This window comes from Anomaloglossus baeobatrachus, chromosome 1 (genome assembly GCF_048569485.1).
Source record: "Anomaloglossus baeobatrachus isolate aAnoBae1 chromosome 1, aAnoBae1.hap1, whole genome shotgun sequence".
NCBI classification, from domain to species: Eukaryota; Metazoa; Chordata; class Amphibia; order Anura; family Aromobatidae; genus Anomaloglossus; species Anomaloglossus baeobatrachus.
The window spans coordinates 796,008,776-796,032,832 of record NC_134353.1 but is presented as its reverse complement, the minus strand read 5'-3'; the positions used below and the strand labels follow the sequence as shown (position 1 = coordinate 796,032,832).

At 39.5% G+C, this 24,057-nt stretch overlaps 1 protein-coding gene across 1 annotated transcript in view; it reads left to right on the top strand.

Annotated features, from left to right (window-relative positions):
* KCNN2 (potassium calcium-activated channel subfamily N member 2) overlaps positions 1–24,057 on the top strand; it is a 264,003-nt gene that overhangs the window by 231,756 nt on the left and 8,190 nt on the right. The window contains exons 6-7 of the mRNA XM_075324999.1: positions 1,920–2,047; positions 18,355–18,424. Coding sequence (XP_075181114.1) covers positions 1,920–2,047; positions 18,355–18,424 — 198 coding nt within the window. The remainder of the gene's footprint in view (positions 1–1,919; positions 2,048–18,354; positions 18,425–24,057) is intronic.

Sequence of the window (24,057 nt, the reverse complement as noted above, 5' to 3'; positions counted from 1 at the left end):
TAAGGTCCTGAAGCTAAAACAAACATTACAGGTAAACAACTTCACACACTGTGATTAGATGCATTGCTGAAATCTCTGTGTTAACCATTACAGCATGCTGTCTTCAGAGTACATAGAAAAAAAACCTGCTGACAGATTCCCTTTAAGTAAGATTATTTTTATTATTTTATACCATTATTAAATGGTATAAAATAATGAATAATAATAATAATAATAAAATTAATCAAGAGGAAGTCAGACCTGCGGCATTGGAGGTGAGTATAAGGGTAGTTATTTTAATGAGGAAAACATGGTGATTGAGAAGGGGTTGTCCAAGTTTAAAAATCACAGACAATTCCTTTAAGCTTACCAAAAAGAACATTGTTGCCCCTCTGTAGTTGGTTGAAGATCAACTGTGCAAGCCAGAAGGCTGTTGGAATAATATTTTGTGGACATATAAGGTAAAAATGGAGCTTTTTGGCTGTTAAAGGAAAATGTTAGGACATCTGTCCGTGAGCTGAATCTCAAAGAGAATGTGGGTCATTCAATAAGACAATAACTCAAACCTGAGACATTGTTCTATAACAGACTTTAATTTTATAGATGTGTTATTTAAGGACCCGCAGAAAGCAGTTCATGGGAGAAGACCCAGTAAAAGTCATTTTGTAAGGTGGAAAGACCTAAAATTTCACTAAGCCAATGTGCAGGACTAATCAACAATTACCAGACACAGATGCAGTTATTGTTGGTGCACAAGGTACTGAAATCAAAGGTTCACATACTTTTGCCTCTTTTAGGATTGGGATATTGATAACTTTTCTCATTTAAAAAATTACAAAACCCCCAAAAAACTGCATCTCCAAATATAGCAAGTGTGAACAGGTGCTAACTGCTAAAACTACACAGAACACAAACAAAAAGATACAGCAGCATTTTGTTAGAACCAAGACATATGCAAACATAGAATATACTAAATTTAAACTGTATTAACACAATTTAGAATATGATAAAAAAAGGGAAGGTTCTTTTCGCAGAAAATGGCCAATTCTTGATGTCCATCAACCACAGCAAGGTGACCTTTCCCTGATGGGACCCTATATTAATGGAAAGATCCCGGCACACAAAGGAAAAAGATTTCAACAACTTGATTGTGATGAAATTAATATTTATTTATATTGTCAGCCTCGGCCTCCCCAGATGCTGGGATTACAGGTGTACGCCACTACACCCAGCTTAGGGACCCTATATTAGTGACATGCCTCTCCTAATAGAGAAGTCTAAACTTCTAGACTAAAAGTCTCCTAATATATTTGCAGATGGGATCTGGCACTAATTAAAACCACCCTGTGGCTGATGGGCAGAGAGCGCAGTCAGAATAGGAGGCTCTCTCCTATATACTCCAATATATACTGCAAAAAATTGCATCTCCAAATATAGCAAGTGTGAACAGGTTCTATCTGCTAAAACTACACAAAACACAAATAAATGGCTACAGCAGCACTTTAAAGTTAATAAAGTCTGATTCTTTTTCCTCATTTATTTGATTTTCTTCTCTGTAATTACTTTTAGCACGTGTGTGAAAATCTCATGTAGTTTAAGGTCAAATGTATGTAGAAATATGGAAAGTTCACAAACTTCGTAGTTCACAAAGGTTCATAAACTTCAAACTACCACTTTTTATACTAAGGTTTCAGTGACTCTGGAGAGTTTGGGATTTATGACCAGGACCAGCCACGCATTTTTAATTTCAATGTTTTTAGAAATCATGAGAATAATCATGAGTAATACATATTTTGCAGAAATTTACAGATAAATGTAGACATATTTCATGGTGTTATCCATCCAGAAATGTCAGTAATCTCAAGTATTTGGGAACTGTCTAATACAATGTCCATAAACCTTGTAGTGTTTTACTAGGGTTATGTTTGTTGTCTCCTCAGGTGAAAAATGCAGCAGCTAATGTTCTCAGGGAAACATGGTTAATATACAAAAACACAAAACTGGTCAAAAAGATAGACCACGCAAGAGTAAGGAAACATCAGCGGAAATTCTTACAGGCTATCCACCAGTAAGTGATTTACTTCTCATTTTATATAGACATTCATCTTATTTTTTAAGACAGTTTAGATTAAAAAAATAATGAGTTCTTACCCTGTAATGCAAATTTTTTTTTTACGTCAAGTAAAATTTTTGGATCATTTGTTGTTTGATACCCACAGAATTCTGGTAATACTCAATTAACATTTCTGGGACTAATTGTGATTTTAAGACATTGATAACTTACCTTAAAGGCCCCGTCACACTAAGCAACATCGCTAGCAACATCGCTGCTAACGAACAACTTTTGTGACGTAGCAGCGATGTTGCTAGTGATGTCGCTGTGTGTGACATCCAGCAACAACCTGGCCCCTGCTGTGAGGTCGTTGGTTGTTGCTGAATGTCCTGGGCCATTTTTTAGTTGTTGCTGTCCCACTGTGCAGCACAGATCGCTGTGTGTGACAGCGAGACAGCAACAACTAAATGTGCAGGCAGCAGGAGCCGGCTTCTGCGGAGGCTGGTAACCACAGTAAACATCGGGTAACCAAGAAGCCCTGTCCTTGGTTACCCGATATTTACCTTTGTTACCAGCCTCCGCCGCTCTCACTGTCAGTGCCGGCTCCTGCTCTGTGCACATGTAGCTGCAGGACACATCGGGTTAATTAACCCGATGTGTGCTGTAGCTAGGAGAGCAGGGAGCCAGCGCTAAGCATTGTGCGCTGCTCCCTGCTCTGTGCACATTTAGCTGCAGTACACATCGGGTAATTAACCCGATGTGTGCTGTAACTAGGAGAGCAGGGAGCCAGCGCTCGGGTTGGTTACCCGATATTTACCTTAGTTACCAAGCGCAGCATCTTCCACGCGGTGCTGGGGGCTGGTCACTGGTTGCTGGTGAGCTCACCAGCAACTCGTGTAGCGACGCTCCAGTGATCCCTGCCAGGTCAGGTTGCTGGTGGGATCGCTGGAGCGTCGCAGTGTGACATCTCACCAGCAACCTCCTAGCAACTTACCAGCGATCCCTATCGTTGTTGGGATCGCTGGTAAGTTGTTTAGTGTGACTGGACCTTAAGGATTATAAAGATCAAAAAGATCACCCTTTCGATATTGTGCTCCTTATGCTAAAGAATCTCATCCCAATGAAGTGGCATTGTTCATTTTTCCCAGAGGAATAGTTTCTCATATGAGTGAACATTTTCCACTGATTTATTCTATTTTGAGAAATGTAATAAATCTGTCTTTTTACAGAAAAGTGTGTGTAAGGCTTTGTTCACACAGTGCATCTTATTGCATTTTTGGTGTCACTAAGATGCACCTAAATGCATGCATTTCCTTCCCCCAGCAAAGTCTATGGGATTTCTATTTTGCTGTCCACACTGGGCATCTTTTTTTGGCTGCGTTTTCGAAGATGGAGCCAAGATGCAGCATGTCAATTCTTTTGGCTTTTTTCCAAGCGTATTTGAGCCCTTCCAGTCAATAGATTTGACTTAAGAAACGCATTGGGCAAAACGTGACAAAAACGTATGTTTTTTATGTTTTTGCCGCGGATGCGTTTTTTGTGCGTTTTAGAGAGCCAAAAATGATGCATCTTTGTGGTTTGAAAAGGTGTACTGTGTGAACACAGCCTTATTTGTAATTAGTAACAGGTATCAAATCATGAGACACATCCAGACATAAAATGATTCTCACAACTAGTGATCCACCTGTGTTCATCTTAGAGGAGGATTTTTTTTTTAGTTTAAATACTATTTGCAGTCTTTTTAGTTAGTCTTTGTTGGTATGTGTCTGGCAGATTTTCTGCTGCCCTATAGAGTACATGGAAATCAGGATTTTGAGTGTAGCCTGTAAAATACTTATAAGTTCTACATCTTAAAGTGGTAATATAGACATTACTTATAATCTTAAATGAGGATGAGTGAATCGATTTGATACAAAATTAATTATTGGTTCCTTGGGAATTTTCTGTACCCGACAAAATCAAAATATTTGCAATTCGCTTTTTGTGAGTTGCCAAAAATTGCCATCCTTATTTTACACACTGCAGGAAACTGCATCAGCTAAAGAAGCCTCACATGACCTTGTGCATGACTGTGCAGGCTTCATTATAATGCATTGCACGAGTCACATCACTTTTTATAGCACAGCCAATCAGGAAGGGACTATCATAAGATATATACAAGTAGAAGCAAGAAATAAAGCACCTGTTTTATGGTAAATCTAGATAGAAGATTTCACAGCTGAGCCATTGAGTAATAAAGCCATACAAATACTAAAGAGACTTTGCAAACTACCCTTTTTTTTGCCACAATTTTACCAAATTGCACCAAAAAATGCGGTACGACCATGATTATGGTAAAAAGAAAAAAGGAACACTCCCGCATTATATGAAAACAGCTATTGTATATGACAGCAGAATAGTGAAGAAAAAATAGTGTCATACACATAGTTATGGTGTACTTTTGATTCGATTAATTGATTTGCCACAAATTTTTTTCCTGGGAAGAATTTACTGAATTTTATTTTTAAAAGATTTGCTCATCTCTAGTCTCAAACTTTAAATACAGAGAAAATGCCATTAATGTTCCCCAAAGGAAGTGTCAAAAGATACAGAGCAGCGATATTATCTTAATGGCAGCAATGAGATGATCGGATCCATCCCTGCGGATTTCAACAGTTTGCGATTCAATATGTACAAATCTACCTAGAAAAAATATTGCCGCCATCATTTCACACACTGCTAAAGAATCACAAAGCAGGCTAGCGATATCCGGTGCAGCCAGGTGTGCTTTCATATAATGCCTTGCAGCTGTCACATCGGGGATCACTATTATAGCCAGTATGAAAGATGAGGCTGACCAAGTAGCTCAATTTTATGCTTTTACAAGGTAGGGATATGAGGTCAGAGCACACATTTTAGTCTCATCGAGACAAGAAAGGCTTAAATTGGATTGTGTTATACTACTGCACTAACGTTGAAGGGCATTGAAAATGAGTGTGGTAGTTAGCCTTTGAATAATCCACAGATTTAACAAATTGAAGGTGCTGTAACTGCATAGTTAATGTCACAGTAAATTCATTGATTTGTGATATACTTAAGGGACAACACCTTAAGAACAGCATTTTTTTAGTATTAACAGACCGAAATTGTAAATCAGGAGAGCAACTGTCACTTTGTACTAAGGAAACACTGAAGCTAGCTGGAGGTAGAGCTTCAGTGCGCAGTTAGTGGACTAACCAGTAGAGGGCAATATAATAGTCAGCAAGCCGGGTCTGCAACAGGAGGTCTCATAAGTAGTACTGGAGAAAGCAGGATGCGGTCAGGTGATAGCCAGGGGTCAGAAACTGTGAGGTCATGCAAACAGCAACAGGGAGAGACTGAGCCATGGTCAAGTACAAAGATACAGGTCAGAGGCCGGGAAGTCAAAATAACGTACAAAAGTGGAGGAATCACAGGTCGGCACCGGGGTAAGACAGACTGGATTTGGGTAAACAACAGGCTGAACCGGGGAGTCAGGGAACGGGATGGACGAATAGAGAGGATGTCACGGGTCAAGACAAGGTAGCAGGGAGGCAGGACAGATCAAGGTAAACTCACGGGAGCCAGGCACGCACACTGCAAAGCAGGAACTATTACTGGTGATGTTCCAGAGGAGCAGCATCAGGATATAGTGTCCTATCCTCCAGAACAAGGCAGAATGGAATTAACCCCTCCCATGACCTGTAACCCTAGGATAGGATACAGCATCAGCCAGCATGAATCATGACAGCAACTTAATCCTATGTGTCCTACTTTTACTAGTACAAAAGTATTCTGAAACCTAGGCTTGTGTGTCATGTGTATTCTAGCTTTTTTTTATACAAATTACAAATCTCCAATATACAGAAATTAAAAAGCAACTGTCTACCCCACAAACTGTGCGTGTTGTTGAAAGATGTATTTTTTTGCACATTTATTTGTTTTAGAAGTCCATTTTTAGACCAATATATATCATCCGAGTACAACAAACTGTTGCACCTTTGTGATACAAAACTAACAAGCTTTCCATGCTCTCTTCCTTTATTTGATTTTTTTTAAAATGTTTTATATATTGGTCATTTTTCTTTTTCTTTTGAATACCAGTTTTAATAGCCAATTTATCAACCTTACACCACAAGATCACACTACAAGCTGTTGCCATATTTTTGTTTCCAGAACTGAACCTTCATTTATCTGTTTTGTAGAATAGTATTTTATATTGCATTTTTTCTTCGAAAAGTGGGATAACAACTGGTTTAGTAGTCAAAATTAACTAGTCAACAACAATAATGATGGCTGATGCCGGAAATTATTTATCGTTTATGTACCTAACAATGTGGCATTGTGGTCTAAGTTTTGTGGTTAGAGGGAAAGTTTATAAAAACATAAATATTAGTTTGAAAACTTTATAGATAATTTTTTTTTTTGCATACCGTTTAACTATTCCTATTTGGCAATTATACTCCCCACAATGATACCGTCGGCCATTGCTTGATTTTGATTTTGTGTTCCCACCTCTGCACATATGCTGTCTTTGCGTGTTCTATTATGGTTCACTTACACTGTCTGTCTGCCCACTGTAGTTTACATTGCTAGACTGTACAGCTCAGAAATTAGAGATAATTTTTTTAAAGACTTGCTGACAACACTTCTTCAATTTGATAACAGCTAGCATGTTACTGTTCCCTTAAAATGGGGTCAATTTTGGAAGTCTTGATAAAAAAGTCTTAGTAATTTTTTTCTTGAAAAAAAAACAACTTGTTGCAGATACCAAAAAGGACCAATTGTTTTCACTACTAGTTAAGAAGTCATTATTTAATTTGAAAAGTGGAATCATTTTTGGACACTTTGCTGAACAAGCTTACAATTCTTCACTTAATAAAGAAAAAAAAGCTTTTGAAAATCCTTAAACGGTCTTTAAAAAAAAATCCTTAAATTTTTTTCACTTCATCCCCCTTTGAAAGAACTTCATGACTACTTCTGTATGAATAGCCTGTTTATAACCACTAACAAGGCAGGTATCTGCCCCCAAATGAGGCATATTTCTTGGACCTTGTCTACAATTTAAGTAGCTTAACAAGTCTGATACTGCAGAGTCTTATTAAATAGCCTGTTATTTAACACTGGTTACAATTAGTGATGAGCGAGTACCAAAAAGCTCGGGTGCTTGAGGCTCGGGCCGAGCATCCCAAGATACTCGTGTACTCGGCCTGAGCACCGAGCCCAATGTTATCCTATGGGAGACCCGAGTATTTTTCTGAAATGACCCCCGGCAGCATGTAGAAACCCTAAAAATGTCACAAAAGTCTCAGAAGAGTGCTCAAATGACATGGCAACAGCATGGGGAAGACCCCTTGAAGCATTTATCACTCAAAAGTCACAGATGTGAACAATTTTGTCCGAGTTTTACGCCATTTTTACGGACTCACCAGAAAACCTTCCAAAATGACACCAAAATGAATTTTCATGGCGGAAATGTTAAGGGCACATACCCAATAGTGAGATAGAGCTGGTGATGTTACTTTTTGAGATTAATATATGAAAGATTTTACTTAAAACATTGTGTGGCACTCCGATGTCCAAAACGCACGTTTTGTGCTTTTTACTAGCGATGTCGGTCATTTTTTTTTTCATTCTATCTCCCGTCGGTCGGTCTCGCTCTGTCTGTCTCTCTCTGTCTTGTCTGTCTCCCTCTCACAGTCTGTCGGTCATTCTCCCCCCTCTCTCTTACTTACCGTTCCCCGATCACTGCCGCGGCGCTGCACAGCTGTTCACTAAACTCCGGCGGCTTTTCCTCTTTTGAAAAAGCCGGCCGCTCATTAAACAATCTCGTATTCCCTGTTTCCCTGCTTTTCGGCGCCTATGATTGGTTGCAGTGAGACACTCCCCCACGCTGAGTGACAGGTGTCTCACTGCACCCAAACACAGCAGCCGGTGGGTGTGTGTATACTGTGCAGTGAAATAAATAATTAAATAATTAAAAAAAACGGCGTGCGGTTCCCCCCAATTTTAATACCAGCCAGATAAAGCCTTACGGCTGAAGGCTGGTATTCTCAGGATGGGGAGCCCCATGTTATGGGGAGCCCCCCAGCCTAACAATATCAGTCAGCAGCCGCCCAGAATTGCCGCATACAATATATGCGACAGTTCTGGGACTGTACCCGGCTCTTCCCGATTTACCCTAGTGCGTTGGCAAATCGGGGTAATAAGGAGTTAATGGCAGCCCATAGCTGCCACTAAATCCTAGATTAATCATGTCAGGCGTTTCCCCGTGATTCCTTCAATGATTAATCTGTAAATTACAGTTAAAAAACACACATACACCCGAAAAAATCCTTTATTAGAAATAAAAAACACTAACAAATTCCCTCATCACCAATTTATTAACCCCGACAAACCCTCCATGTCCGGCGTACTCCACAGTCCTCCAGCGTCGCGTCCAGCTCTGCTGCATGGAGGTGACAAGAGCTGCAGAATACACCGCCGCTCCTGTCAGCTTCACACAGCAACTGAAGACAGCCGCGCGATCGGCTGAGCTGTCACTGAGGTTACCCGCTGTCACTAGATGCAGCGGTGGCCGCGGGTAACCTCAGTGACAGCTCAGCTGATCGCGCTACTCACCGCCGCTCCGGTCAGCTCCACGCAACAACTGAGGTGAGTATAGCGATCAGCTGAGCTGTCACTGAGGTTAATCGCGGCCACCGCTGGATCCAGCGGTGGCCGTGAGTTACCTGACTGACAGCAGCTGATCGCGCTACTCACCTCAGTTGCTGTGTGAAGCTGACAGGAGCGGCGGTGTATTCTGCAGCTCCTGTCACCTGCATGCAGCAGAGCTGGACGCGACGCTGGAGGTCCGTGGAGGGTAAATCGGGAAGAGCCGGGTACAGTCCCAGAACTGTCGCATCTAATGTATGCGGCAATTCTGGGCGGCTGCTGACTGATATTGTTAGGCTGGGGGGCTCCCCATAACGTGGGGCTCCCCATCCGGAGAATACCAGCCTTCAGCCGTATGGCTTTATCTGGCTGGTATTAAAATTGGGGGGACCGCACGCCGTTTTTTTTTATTTATTTATTTATTTATTTTACTGCACAGTATAGACACGCCCACCGGCTGCTGTGATTGGGTGCAGTGAGACACCTGTCACTCAACGTGGGGGCGTGTCTCACTGCAACCAATCATAGGCGCCTGTGGGCGGGGAAAGCAGGGAATATGAGATGGCTGTGTGCAGAGCACAGCGCGCCCGCCGGTATAAAGGCTCGGTCACGCTGTGCGGGCCGGCCAATCACTGCAATTCCACAACTAACAGGGCTGTGGCATTGCAGTGGTCTGCCAGCCAATCCCTGCATGAGGGCTGGCTCTCAAAAGAGCGCCAACATGCAGGGATGAAGACCACGAGTACAGCACGAGTATCGCGAGATTACTCGGTCCCCGCCGAGTAGCCCGAGTACAGTGATACTCGTGCGAGTACCGAGTAGTAACAAGCATACTCGCTCCTCACTAGTTACAATCCATTTTCACCTAGCCAGTTTGAAGATAGACATGTTGAAACTATGTTTGTACTAAAGACTAGAGATGAGCAGGTCCGTTGCAGTTCGGGTTCAGTCAGACTTTAGATAAATTTCAGTTTGGGATCCAGACTTGACCTGAAACCCATTCAAACTCACTGATTGGACAGTTTGGTTTTCTGCCCACATAAAGCCAGCCATAAACAGAGCACCTCCAGGCAGGTATTTCAATTTATTTTTTTTGTACACACTATATCCTGTAATGCTGTTTTTACCCCTAGCCTTTCAACCTCTGCAAGTGGCTCAAACTGGGCTGAGCACCAAGTGTAGCTGAGCACACTGATGCTCCTTCGAGTGGTTTGCATACGTAAAGCACTTGAACTTACAACTCAAACACTTTTGTAAAGTCTGTGTTTGGTTCGCTCATCTCAATTAAATACCTAAAACACATTCATTAAACTCTTAGGAGTCCTTTGAGCAGTATACATCTTTTTTAAGAGCAGTTAGAGGCTTTGCAGTACTTAGATTGATGGCAAATTTATTTGCCCCAAATCAATTTTTTTGGGAAATATCTAGCAGTAACTTCTTATTACACTGACGAGCAAAAGGGTAACAATATTTTGAAATTTTAACTTTCAGGTTCCATATCTCACCAGCCACTACAGCTTTCAGTATGAGACTACCTTCATATTATAGACAATCATCTTCAATATATCCTACATAAATTTAACTTGCAACTATTTAGCATATTATTAGTTATGCATATTCTACTGTTTTGCTCCTGAGGTTTGAAAAATTGTTTTCTTCCTGTATACAACGTTACAACCTGTTCTCACAATCCCTAATAGCTCAGTGTGTTATTAGGTTGATTCCCAAGCAAAAGTTCACTGGTTCGAATCAGGAAGTAGCCATGAAGAAGATTTCCCAAGAAAAGAGGAACAACATCATCCAGATCATCAATAGCGCTCTCTTGGCCAAGAAAGTTGCAAATCTGCATTATGTGAGTCTCATGACAGCTGGAAGAATATAAAATAAGTCATTCAAAAGCCAAGTGGTGGACATCCAGACAAAATATAGGAAACAACAAGTCAGGTCATCACAAGGTTTATTAGTTGTGGCACGACAAACACGGCGATGGAGGTGGATTGTATGCTTCATAATACTGACCTCCATGTAAGCACCGTGTAATGCATGCTACACAAGTCTGGAATGGTGGGACAAAAAAAGGAAATAATCCTGGACTAAGATGAAAGTCAATAGACTAGGGTCTGATGGGTTCAAATGGGTCTGGAAAAACAAGGCGCAAAAAGGGACTAACAGATCTAGAAATTGAAGGAACTGGTGGAGGAAGCCTGATAACAGGGTTACTTTACAGACAAACGCATTGGATACTTGACCAGGATCGATAGTGGTCCCAATGCTGAGCTATATGTCACAATAGTTATTTCGTACACTCGAGTACTATATGAAAAGAAAGACATAGTATTCCAGCAATGAAGGAGAGATTCTGGATTGGTGCCCACAGTCCCCAGACCTCAACCCAATCAAACACTTATGGGTACAGTTGAAGAAAAAGTTGTATACATACCCAAATGAGTCAACTTGTATGCATCAACATTGGGAACTTATGGAAGAGACCTGGGATCAGATTTCATTCAAAACATTATTGAATTTGAGTGAGAACATGCAGAGAAGGATTCAGGCAGTGTTGAAAGCCATAGGTGGATTTACAAAATACTAATAATTAAATTTTTAGGAGCAAAACAGTAACAATCCATGACAAGATTCTGCATAAGTTATCATATTCTATATTGTTGCAAGTCAAACTTCTGTATGAGATAGCCAAGATGATTGTCTTTATATGAGGGTAGTCTAACGCCCAAAGTTCTAGTGGATGGTGAGATATTCTAGTGGATGGTGAGATATGGAGCCTGAAAGTCAAAAGTTCAAAACATTGTTACCCTTTTGCTTGTAAGTGCATAAATGGATAGAAAAGCACATTTTTATTTTCACTATTTTGGCTATTTTACTTTCTAGCATCTAGACTTGGGACTCCCCTCTATTCAACAAAACAGTCTCATACAGTTGAGGCCTATACAAATACAACCCTACCCACATATAGTTTTAGTTATCTGCTGGGGTTAAGAGAAATGCCAAGGTGTTTCTCCCCTTTTTTGGGGGGTTCATCAGAGGATGTTGGACTTTTAAAGAGGTCCCAGAAAATTAGGCCATTTTATTAATCACTCGCTGTCCTAGACACGGGCAGGTAATAGCCTATAAGAAGATGCCCATCATCCTCCCAATGCAGGACGCTTTAATTAAAACACACAGCATCCCACCACAGGATATTACGGAGTGTGGGAGTAGTAGTCTCCTAACCATAAAGAAATGAGCCTTGTCCTCCAGGTGCTGGGCACTTTCAATAGAGTCACAGTGTACCACCGTAGGATATTCCTTAGTGTGGAGGCAATAGACCTAAACTGTAGGAGACTGTATAAGCTTCAACTGTATGAGACTGGTTTGTTACCCAGGTAGTTTTGGATTTCTTGCTACCTGAGAAATTTTGCTATAGGCCAAATTACATATTTATGTTGTAGTCATTATACTTACTAACTTTATTCATGATTATGTTCAGATATAGTGTTCTCCTATATGTATGACCTGAGACTTGAGACTGTTTTTAGCACATTTTTCACTTTGCCATTTAGAATGACTAGAGGTTATCACTAGGGATTTTTTAGGGTAAGCCAACGTTGATCATGGGCAGTCAAAAACCTATGGTGTATTCACCTCTGCGGTCAGGGAGGGTGAATGTAGGGGCAATTTAGCCTCCATTCCTGTCATATATATTGAGTGAGGCCTGCGTATCACAGTTAGGGATTGTGCGCACATTGCGTAAATTCATGCATTTATGCTGCGTTTAGCACTGCAGCGTAAATGCATGCGTCCTGCTTCCCCAGCACAATCTTATGTAGATTGTGCATAATCCGTGCACATGATGCTTTTTTAAACGCAGCGATTTGAATGCTAAAATTTTGACCCAAATCCGTGCATTCAAAAATGCAGCATGTCACTTTTTTCATGTGCTTTGGATGCAGCTCCCACTCTGTCTATGGGAGAGGCAGCATCCCGAGCGCGTGAAATCGGTTTCTATTCTGCTGAAACACTGCATCCATTACACAGTGTTTCTGCAGCGATTTGAAGCGCACATGTGCTGTCAATTCACTGCAGAAATTTCAGCATGTACGTGCGAACAAGCCCTTAGGGGTACTTTGCACACTGCGACATCGCTAGCATTGGCTAGCGATGCCGAGCGCGATAGTACCCGCCCCCATCGCACATGCGATATCTTGTGATAGCTGCCGTAGCGAACATTATCGCTACGGCATCTTCACACATACCTGCCCTGCGATGTTGCTCTGGCCGGCGACCCGCCTCCTTCCTAAGGGGGCGGGTCGTGCGGCGTCACAGCGACTTCACACGGCAGGCAGCCAATAGAAGCGGAGGGGCGGAGATGAGCGGGACATAAACATCCCGCCCACCTCCTTCCTTCCGCATAGCCGGTGGAGGCAGGTAAGGAGATGTTCCTCGCTCCTGCGGCTTCACACACAGCAATGTGTGCTGCCACAGGAACGAGGAACAACATCGTATCTCCTATTGGTGCGACATTATGAAAATGACTGACACTACACAGATCACCAATTTAAGACGCTTTTGCGATCGTTTATTGGCGCATCTAGGCTTTACACGTTGCGACGTCTTTACTGGCGCCGGATGTGCGTCACTTTCAATTTCACCCCGACGATATCGCAGTAGCGATGTCGCAACGTGCAAAGTACCACTTAGGCTCACGCAGCTACACACCCAACTAATCCTCATTATTACCAAACGTGTGTACTCACTCTCACACGACATTTATCTGGTCTATAATTTGTAGTTTTAATTTTGTCTACAATTATTACTACTCATTTTAACCATATTTAATAAAATAATTGTTTTAGAGGTGTTTTTGATTTGGTTTGTTAAGCAGTGAGCAACCATGAAATCAATGATTGCCAGATTTAAAGACTGGAAATCTATTAGTTCAGATTGGTTAAACATAAATAATTATAATTTGTGCAACCATTACAGTATGTGATACATGAAACATTTGCAAATCTGGATTTATTTTGTCTATACTTTGTCACTAGTGTGTTAATGATATTTTTGTAAACTTTATGTAACAACTTAAAAGAATTGCAAAAAATCGATTATTATAATGTGTAAGAGCGGTTATCTGGAAGTACAGACATATGGCGCAGATATATAATTTGAGTGGCAGATATCTCTTATTCCTTATATAGCTTCATTTAATATTTGATTCTAAAAACGACATTAGAACTATTTTTTTTCCTTTTATCTTTTACATTTAACTACCCCATCAATATACTGTAGATTAAAATATTATTAGAAACACTATAGTCATGGCTTCTGAGATCCATGCTCTGGGTCCAAATTTGACATCATGAGGACACACAAAGTTTCATCAAAAATATGTACACCCAGAAAACCACTTAAATAAATGTAAAGAAAACAGAAGAGAACATATTCATAAAAAAAAGTGTTGTTTCTAAATCTTCCTTAACATGTATACTTTCTTACAGTTTGTGATAAACAGGTTTCCTTTGTTTGTCTTGTTTTTTTATTTGTTGTTTTTTTTGTTTTCCTACAAAATGAAAATAGAGCTCGGAAGTAAGTTACGTTGTGTCCACTGCTGTGTCCAACTTTTCGAGACTGTTTACAACTGCATGCCAAGAACTGATTTCTCTAAAGATCATTAACTTTGATGCTTGAGAGGGTGCCAGCTCCTGAAGATGTGCTGCTGTCCTGTCAATCACAAATGAGTTATTGATATGATTGCTGTCATTAAACTTAACCTACAGTCATGATCGTAACCCTGTGATAAGTGAAATTAAGGATTAAATAGACCTCTTCACTGTGTTAATTTATACTCATTCATTGATAATAAGATTTTTTGCATACTATTATTATTAGGCCAACTTCACATAAGGCAATTTTAATGTATTTATTTTAGTCGAGGTCTAGAGTAGCTCGCAAAGGGAGTGCAAAGAAATGACTTGTACACCTCTTTGTGTGTAGTTACTTTTTGTGTTGACCTAAAAAACTGCCTGTGCGAACCAGGTCTCTTTCTAAATTTCCTAAAAGTATGCATTAAGTTACTTTAATGGATTCCACACTAGTTAAAGCAAAGTTATCAAGTGTGATCATATGGAGTACTCACAATTTGTGATATAAAGTTACATTGTTTTTTCTGATGAAAGCAGCTACACGAAAGCACAACTTACACCTAAAGAGTACCATATGCTATTAATAATGTTGGTATCTTCTTGGGTGGAAAATGGGAAACACCAGGGCCTTTACGGTACAAATATTGACTCTACTTTTGCTCCATCTGCCCACTTGATCCTGTTTAGAGGCATCCCTATGGAAGATTCTCCACCTATAGTTATGCTCTTAAACAAGATCACATGGGAGAAAGGAGCAAAAATAGAGTCAATGTCTGTGCCTTTATGGTTCGTATCATATATTCTGCTTTATTTTCGTTTTTTCTTACACCTACTCTAGTGCAGCCCATCCTAAAATTTAAGCAGGCTGTATATCAAACTGTTAGTACTCCATGTGTTAAAAATTGGTGACCAATGCTTTAGATTAGTGTGAAAATTCTTTAAATTATCTGCTTGTGAGCTGGAGGTTTCACATATTTCTCAAGCAAAGAAGGAATTATAAAATGTTTGTCATTTGTTATTGTAGACAGTTGTAATTGATATAGTTGAGCATAAATATTTGCGTTGTCCTGGTACGGACACCAATCTGGTCCTCTATAGACTAGGACAGTCTTCAGTCTAACATCATGGACACTTCTAGGGGTTACCAGGTTCCACCTAGTCAATAGGATATAGTAAATGCTAGAGGTGACCAGGATGCCCAACCTAGGATGCCATCCACAGAAGTGAAGACTGCTTAGGTCCAGCTGTCATGGAAGAATGACCGGAGAAGCATGAGGTTTTTTGCTCAACTATATTAATTGAGTGTCATGGTATGAAGCAATGACAATTATCCTTCAAAACTTCTATTAAAAATTGAATTTCCAGCCATAAAATAATATAAAGTAATAATGATGCTATCAGATTACCTTATTATCAATTCAGAAATATGCATTTCTGTCAGCTCTCTACTGGGTCATGTTTTGTTACGTTCAGGCTATACAAAGATTGTAACTGAAGAAAATCATGTCATCTTGAAGATCACCTTGATAAATACAGAAGGTTTTTATTGTTAAATTATGGACAGATTTTTGGCTTATAAAAGAAATAATTGTTGCACAACATGTAGTTGGTCTAGGGCAGTGTTCCCCAACTCAAGTCATCAAGGGGCACCAACAGTGCATGTTTTCAAGGTTTCCTTAGCATTGAGGTGATGGAATTAACACCTTTGCATGTAATTAAATTATCACCTGTCCAATACTAAGGAAATCCTGAATATGTGCCCTGTTGGTGGCTCTTGAGGACTGGAGTTGGGGAACACTGGTCTAAGGCCTGGCCAATCGAAAATCCAAAAAATTCAATCTATTTTACTCAAGAGAGTGGTGTAAATTATAGCAAAAAATTACTCTAGCACACAGCTGATGTAGATTTCTAATTCTGGCACACAAGCAGCCTGAAAATGTGACTTTTAATGAATTTTGAAGCATTTTACTCCATTGGGCTTTTCTACAAGGCTAGTGCAGAAATTGCCAGTCTTGATGAATTTTCCTCAAAATCTGTGCTCTTTAAGCAAGTCATATTTGAATATGCCAGCTTTATGCTAGTGGCTTTATGCTTTATGCTAGTGGCTCTACTAGGATTATATATTTATGACAGCACCAGAACAAACATTAGAACTTGAGAGTCTGATAGCTCCTATTTTTGATGGCATTAAAAAGCCTGATGCTTTTGGGGGCTTCCTATGTTCACTATTCTATTCTGCTGGTGGAGACTGGAATCATTCTTTAAAGCTACATAGTATATCCATAAAAAGGAGTATAACGCCAAAATGATCTCAGATACCCTTCTTAATGTGCCACATAACAGCTGTTAAAATCGCAGTTATATATTTATACCATTGCTCTTTAGTATTTTAGAGGACAGAAGTGGAACAGATACATATTGATTACGATTTTCATGTTAGTTGGTTTTATTTTATTGTAATATAATAATATATGATAACTTGAGTCACACAAATTTTAGATGTGAAATCATTTTTTATAGCCTGTTCATAACAAAACATTACATCTATAATTGACAGATCTTCTTTAAATAAAAACAACATGGCACATTACTTTAAAATACGTTTTTGTCTGTGGGTGTCTTATTTTGACCAATGCAGCTAAATTTTGGAAACAATTTAGAATATTTTTAGCATGAATAAAAAGGCCCTAAGACAGGTCAGTCGTTTACTGAAATATCCTTATATTTCTTTAATCCTATGACTAACATAGAAATAGTTTTCTGGCTTTTTAGATAAGCTACAGCCCTTTTTTACTCATTTGAAAGTGTTCATTTATTCACTAAAATCTGACCATACAGGTAGATTCATTAAATAAGCACTCAGCAAAGTTTTATATTCTAAAAATATTCCAATCATAAGTTATATATGACAATGTACTTACAATTACTCATTTTGCCTTTCTTCTCAGATAATTCATCTCTTTTCTCTGCTTTATATAGAAAAAGGAAATTATTTTTCCCTGCTTGGATCATTCCCCACTTCAACTCCTGACTCAGCTGCTCCCTCCTCCCACTTCCACTGGAGTTTGTAGTGATGACTCATGTAGGGAAAAGAGACCTCCTGTTACTACATGGAGCTTAGAAGGATTCAGCTAGTCTGTTTTTAATCACGTGATGTCATAGATGTAATGATGAAAACAGAAGAATTAACTGGGTAGAAAGGCAAAATGTGCAACTTAAAGAACACAGTGCCATATAATATCATAACTGCAATTTATTAAGAGGATGAAAACTTTGAAGAGACTGCTTTTTTAACAAGGCAACTGACATCAGTGAGTTATCTAGAAGTCCCTGTTTGTGTGTATTCTCTTTAATTACCATGAGTAATTCCTCAGCCTTTAAGCGGCTTTGACAGCTCATAAATTTATTCTGCCCCTTAACCATGGAATTTGAACATGTAGAAGTTGGAAATATTAATAAAGTCATTTACATAAACGATGGAGATGAGACATAAACCCATATAAAACTATAACTAGTATACATTAATTTCTTCTTATATTAATACATTGAAAAAAATTATTTTTTAGCTGCTGGTCAATTTAATGATGATTTTATGTAATAGAAATTCTCACTTATCACTGAATTTTCATCAAAAGGTATCAAACACAGTCTAACCAATCCATCGCAAACTAAAAAAAAAAGGGCTATACTTGTATCAGCACATGCAGATACAGAGAATATGCTTGTATATTAGATAATATAGTTCTATTTTTTGGTACGGTTTCCTGTACCTGCTTGTCATGATATTTGCTGCTTTTCTGTTTTTACTATAATCGGTTAGAACGATGACGGAGTTAGCGACATCACATTTTCTTGCTCTACGCTTTGCTGTGTTGAAGACGCATGCTTTTCATTCTACAGAAACATAACAAAACTGATCAATCAGATTTCTCAAGACATTTCTCATATACTATGAAGTTTTACTGCAAGATGCATGTGATTGTAAGCCTCAGGAAATTATGAGAAGAGATCAATAACCTATTGTTTTTCTAGGTTACGAAGTGTTAAAATGGAACAACGGAAACTAAACGATCAAGCGAACACCTTAGTGGATTTGGCAAAGGTGAGCAGAAACCATATAAAGACATTTCTAAAGTATATATTTCTTATCGTGACACCACTCGTGCACTAACACAAAACAACAAAGCACAAGTGATTGTCAGCTGATTTTTCAAAGACTGAACTTTTTATATTACCATCTACTAACCTACCTAAACCTGAATCTCCCATTAAGTGTGTGACCGTACAATTAATCTTAGACAATACAATAGCTGTCTTAGAGTTATTTTATATAATATATCCAATGACTTGCACTCCTTTGCCTCTAACCTAAAACATCTTCAGATTCTACATTATTTTACGCTAGAAAAAGTCCAAACTTTTCTTATCTTGATTCACTATTGTATCAATTACTGTAACTCAATACTAATTGTTCCTCCCTTTTTAATCCATCCTAAATACAAGAGATGGACTTATCTTTATGTCTAGACCAAACCCCCCACTCTAGTGTCTAAGACTTTTTTTCAGCTGCAACAGTTTTCTGGAATGATCTACCCCAGACAATCTAACACCTAGTTGTAAGTGCGCTATAAGAACACATCTTTTCATTGTGACTTATTGCACTTCCAATCCAACACTTTTCAATTTTCTTATTCTACATCTCTCAGTTTATAACCAACCCTCTCTTTCCAATCTTCTTCACAATCTGATAGTTAACAGTATACCTTCCTGTCCTTATGCTCATCAAATCAGTACATACACAGCTACAGGCTGGAGACTGACTTGTGAAAATTTAGGTGTACTACCATATTTTTGATGTTTTGATGATGTGATGCTGGCCATTATTTCCCATGCTTGATTCTTCATAGTCTAAACTCTCAGTATTTTTATTCAGCAGAAATATCTAGTCCATGTGTTTAACCCATAGGTGTGCATGTATATAAACTAAAACTAAAGTGACATAGGCCATTATCCTACAAAAACGAGCAAAGAGCCTTACACACATTAATGGGTCCTCTATTAAGAGAGGACTAATCTTTTCAATCTTTTCCAAGGTGAATTATAGAGGACATTAGTACTATGCCTTGTAGGGGCCATAACCAACAGTATTTGTAGGCAATATCTTAAAATATTTATTCTGTTGAATTCATGTTCTGTGTGTGTGCGTCATTGCACTTATTAAATATTAAGCATTTAACAAGTAGGTAAAGCTGGGATTCTGTATAAATATGTAATCAAGGCTTTATGCTTGTCTGCTGAAAAATATTTAAGGGGTGATTGAGGAGTATATAATAAACTGTATCCTACATGCCCTTTATTTCCTTTTTGGGATTACCATAGTTGCCAAGCAAGAGAAGATGTCATTCTTTATCTATTAATGGAAACTTTCAATTTTCTATCATTTATAAATACATAAGAGAAGGGGAGGTGATGTTATCAGTAAAAATGACACAGTTTCCACCTTTTGATATGCTAATTACTATAGGTACTGTATACAGACGGACATTATTAGTTCCTTCCCAACATAGGATGTACTGGTTTCCCTAGGTCACATGCTGGTGTATAAAGCAGGTTCAGGAGCTGAACCCACTTTACATACAGCCGATGTCGACTGTGTTGTGTAGCCATCAATTGCCTCTAATAGTAGCAATCTAAGCAAATCTCTGATCACTGCTGTTATCCCCATAAATGATGCTGTAAATCTCTGACACCAATTAAGGTGCATGATCATAGGGTTACACCATGCCATGTATCAATCAGCCCCCATAAGACATAATCGCAGAGTGCTAATGGGTTGAAGGCCCCCATGGGTGCCATTTTAGTACTCTTCCAGCTGGGCTTCAGTTTCCCTATATACTGCAATTTTTTGATTTTGTAGTATTGTAATCTATACATCACGGGGACTGAAAATAAAAATTAAAATGAGATAATTTTAAAAATGTGTAAAAAAAAAAATAAAATCAATCAGCCCCAGTTTCCTCTTTTGACAATAAAAAAATAAACATATTTGGTATTGGATTGTCCATAAAAGTTCGATCTATAAAAATATAAAATGATTTAACCCATACAGTAAACTCTGTAAACAAAAATTGAAATGTCAGAATTGCCATTTTTAGTTTCCGCTCTTCACCCAGTGCACACTGTCAGCTGGCCACACAAAAAGCAACTCCTCATACAGCTCCATCAATGGAAAAATGAAATGGCAATGCAAAACATTTTTGTTTACCACATATTTCAATTCATTTATTTTTTCACCACTTTAAAAACAAAAATAACCACAACCCTCTGAAAGTCTACAATTGGTGTAATTGTACTGATCTGGAGAATGTTGGTGCTGGGTTAGTTTTATGAAAAACTATCTGTAGAAAAAAAAGACATAAAAAACAATGGTTGAATTGTGGTGTTTTTCTCCCCATTTCATTGCACTTTTCCCATTTTCCTGTACATTTTATGGTAAAATAATTAGGGTTTCTAAAAACTACAACACATTTCACAAAAAAACTTTATATTGCTGTGTTATCGGAAAGTAAAAAAATATGGCTTATGGAATTGGTAGAAAAAAGAACATGTACACTGGCAGACACAGACAGAAGAGGGTCCCTGTGCAAGAACAATATTAGGGAACTTTGCAGCCCAATAGCTAATCATATTGCACAATTAAACCTGCTTTGGAGAAATAGACCCCCTTACACCTTTGGCCCATGTGTGACCACATAGGTTACACCAATGATATGTCCACCACTGGGTACGTTCATATGACATATTTTTGAAGTGGATTCTGGGTGGAATCCACCTGACAAAGCGCAAAAAATCTCCCATAAAATAAACATAATGCACTGCCTTGTCACAACGCCTGCTATGCATGTTCCAACTTCTGTCATGTCTTTTACCACTCATTCTCTATACCTCACATTATAGGGAAAGCCATCAGCAAAACTGCCTCAGGTAAATGACCACTGGCACTTTCTGAAGTATCTTTACCTGGGAAAACTTGACGCTGTGCTGTAGTCTAAGGCCATTTTCTTTTTTCGGCAGCATTTTGCTTTACAAATATTTGTCAAAATCGTTGTCAAAAAAAAAAGCAGCACTTCTTCATTGTGTTTTGTGGACATTTTTTACCCATTGAAATGAATGAAGTGTGTCAAAACAGAACCAAACTGTGTAGCTGTGCATTTGCACTGCGATTTGGTTGCATTTTGGATTTGTTCTTGTCAACAAAAACACAGGTCACAAACTTTTCTCCATTCTCTCTCTCTCGGTCTCTGCTTCATACTCACCGATCACCGGCGCGGCTGTCATACTACTCCCGCGGCTTCTCCTGCTTCTGAAAGTGCCGGCCACTCATTAGGCTCATCTCATATTTACTGCTTTCCCTGCCAACTGGCACCTATGATTGGTTGCAGTCAGATGCGCCCCCACGTTGAGTGACAGCTGACTGACTGCAACCAATCACAGCCGCCGGTGGGCGGGTCTATATTATACAGTACAATAAATAAATAATTTAAAAAAAAATAGTGTGCGGTCCCCCCAATTTTGATATCCAGCCAAGATAAAGCCTCTCAGCTGGGGGCTGGTATTCTCAGGCTTGGGAAACCCATGTTATTGGGAGCCCCCCAGCCTAAAAATATCATCCAGCAGCCACCCCGGAATTGCCACATCCATTAGATGCGACAGTCCCGGGACTTTACCCGGCTCATCCCGAATACCCTGGTGCAGTGGCAATCAGGGTAATAAGGAGTTAATGGCAGCCCATAGCAGCCACTAAGTCCTAGATTAGTCATGGCAGGTGTCTATGAGACCTCCTCCATCACTAATCTGTAAGTGAAAGTAAATAAACACGAACACCCAAAAAACTCTTTATTTGAAATAAAAGACAAAAAACACCTTCTTTCACCACTTTATTAACAGCCCAAACACCCCTCCAGGTCCACCGTAATCCACACGAGGTCCCACGACAATTCAGCACTGTCTGACACTCACACCAAGCGGCCATAGAGCATGACTGCTCGTTGTGAACTCCACAGAGCAACTGAAGTGAGTCACGCTATCAGCAGTGACGTCACTCAGGTTAGCCGCTGCCACAGCTGGAGTCCTCCACCTGTGACAGCAAATCATTGGAGTGACTGAAGTGAGCCACGCAATCTGGGTGCCGTCACTCAGGTGATTTCCGGTCACAGCTGAAGTCCTTCACTTATGCCCGCAAATCAGGCCGTGACACAGAGACAGAGCCACACAATGAGAATGAACTCGAGTGAACCACTGACGTCACATATGCGGGCCCCACACTACTGCCTGTGTGAACCTGACATCAGAAGTTCACCCAAGTTCATTCTCATCACGTGGCTCTGTCTGCTGTCAGCGGGCAGTCATGCTCTAGGGTGCGCTGTGACAGGACAGGGATGTAGCAGAGTTGAGTCGCCATGGGATTTCTTGTGGATTACTTTGGACCTGCAGGGGTGTTTAGGGGTTAATAAAGTGGTGAAAAAGGTTGTTTTTTGTATTTTATTCCAAATAAAGGATTATGGGGGTGTATGTGTTTAATTACTTTCACTTACAGATTAGTGATGAGGGCGGGGTCTCAGACGACTGCCTGCCATCACTAATCTATGATTTAATGACTGCTGTGGTCTGCCATTAACTCCTTATTACCCTGATTGCCACCTCACCAGCGCAACGGGAAGAGCCGGGCCCAGCGCAGGAATTGGCGCATCTTCTGGAGCGGCTTTAGGCTGCTATTGTTAAGCTGAAGAGGGCCAAATAACAATGGGCCTTCCCACTCTAATAATATTAGGCCCTAGTTGTCTGCTGCATCCTGGCTGGTTTTAGAAAAATGAGGGGGACCCCACGTCATTTAAAAAAAAAAGCGTGGGATCCCCTCTATTTTTCATAACCAGCCAAGGTACAGCAGAGAGCTGATGGTTGCAGACTACAGCTGCTGCTGTTCCTGTGCTGGTTATGAAAAATGAGGCGGACCCCATGTCATTTTTTTTTTTTACCAAAAAAACAGCTTTCCAAGCTAGCTAATCCCTCTATCAAGCTATTCTGTTATTTTTTTTCATTCTATTCTATATGTTCTTTCTTATTATCTATTCTATATGTTCTTTCTATCTATTCTAGCTATCTATCCTATCATATTTTATTTCTCCTTTAAAAAAGACACTGACAAAAACTAACAAAAACGCATCGAAAACGCGTGTTTTACAACATTTTTAAGATGTGGTTGCAACATACAATCCTCAACATTAATATTTAAATACCAAGAAGGAAAAGTTGTAGAATTATGGAAATCACAGGATCAATAGACTTGTTAGTGGTATTCAAATGATGAAAAAATAGAAAATGTTCAAAAGATCTCGTTTTCTTTAATATCGAGTATATTAACCACTCATAGAAATACAAGGAAATACACACTTTCGCTGCTATGATGTTACTAATGTTTGAGGAATATTCTGCCATGCCTCATGCACTTAGGTATACAAAACTGATGTGAGATTCCTTCTAGAAAGCCTCTTGATGGCATTTCCCACATAGTTTTCAGACGGATACCAGAAGATGAAATTGAGGTCTAACCTGATAAGTGATGAGCCCCGTTTTTATCTTGGACGCAGTGATCGCCAGAGATAGGTCTGGAGACAATGTGGGCAACATCATGTAAAGGAAATTTCTGCCAGTCCTACTCCCATGATTAAAGTGTTG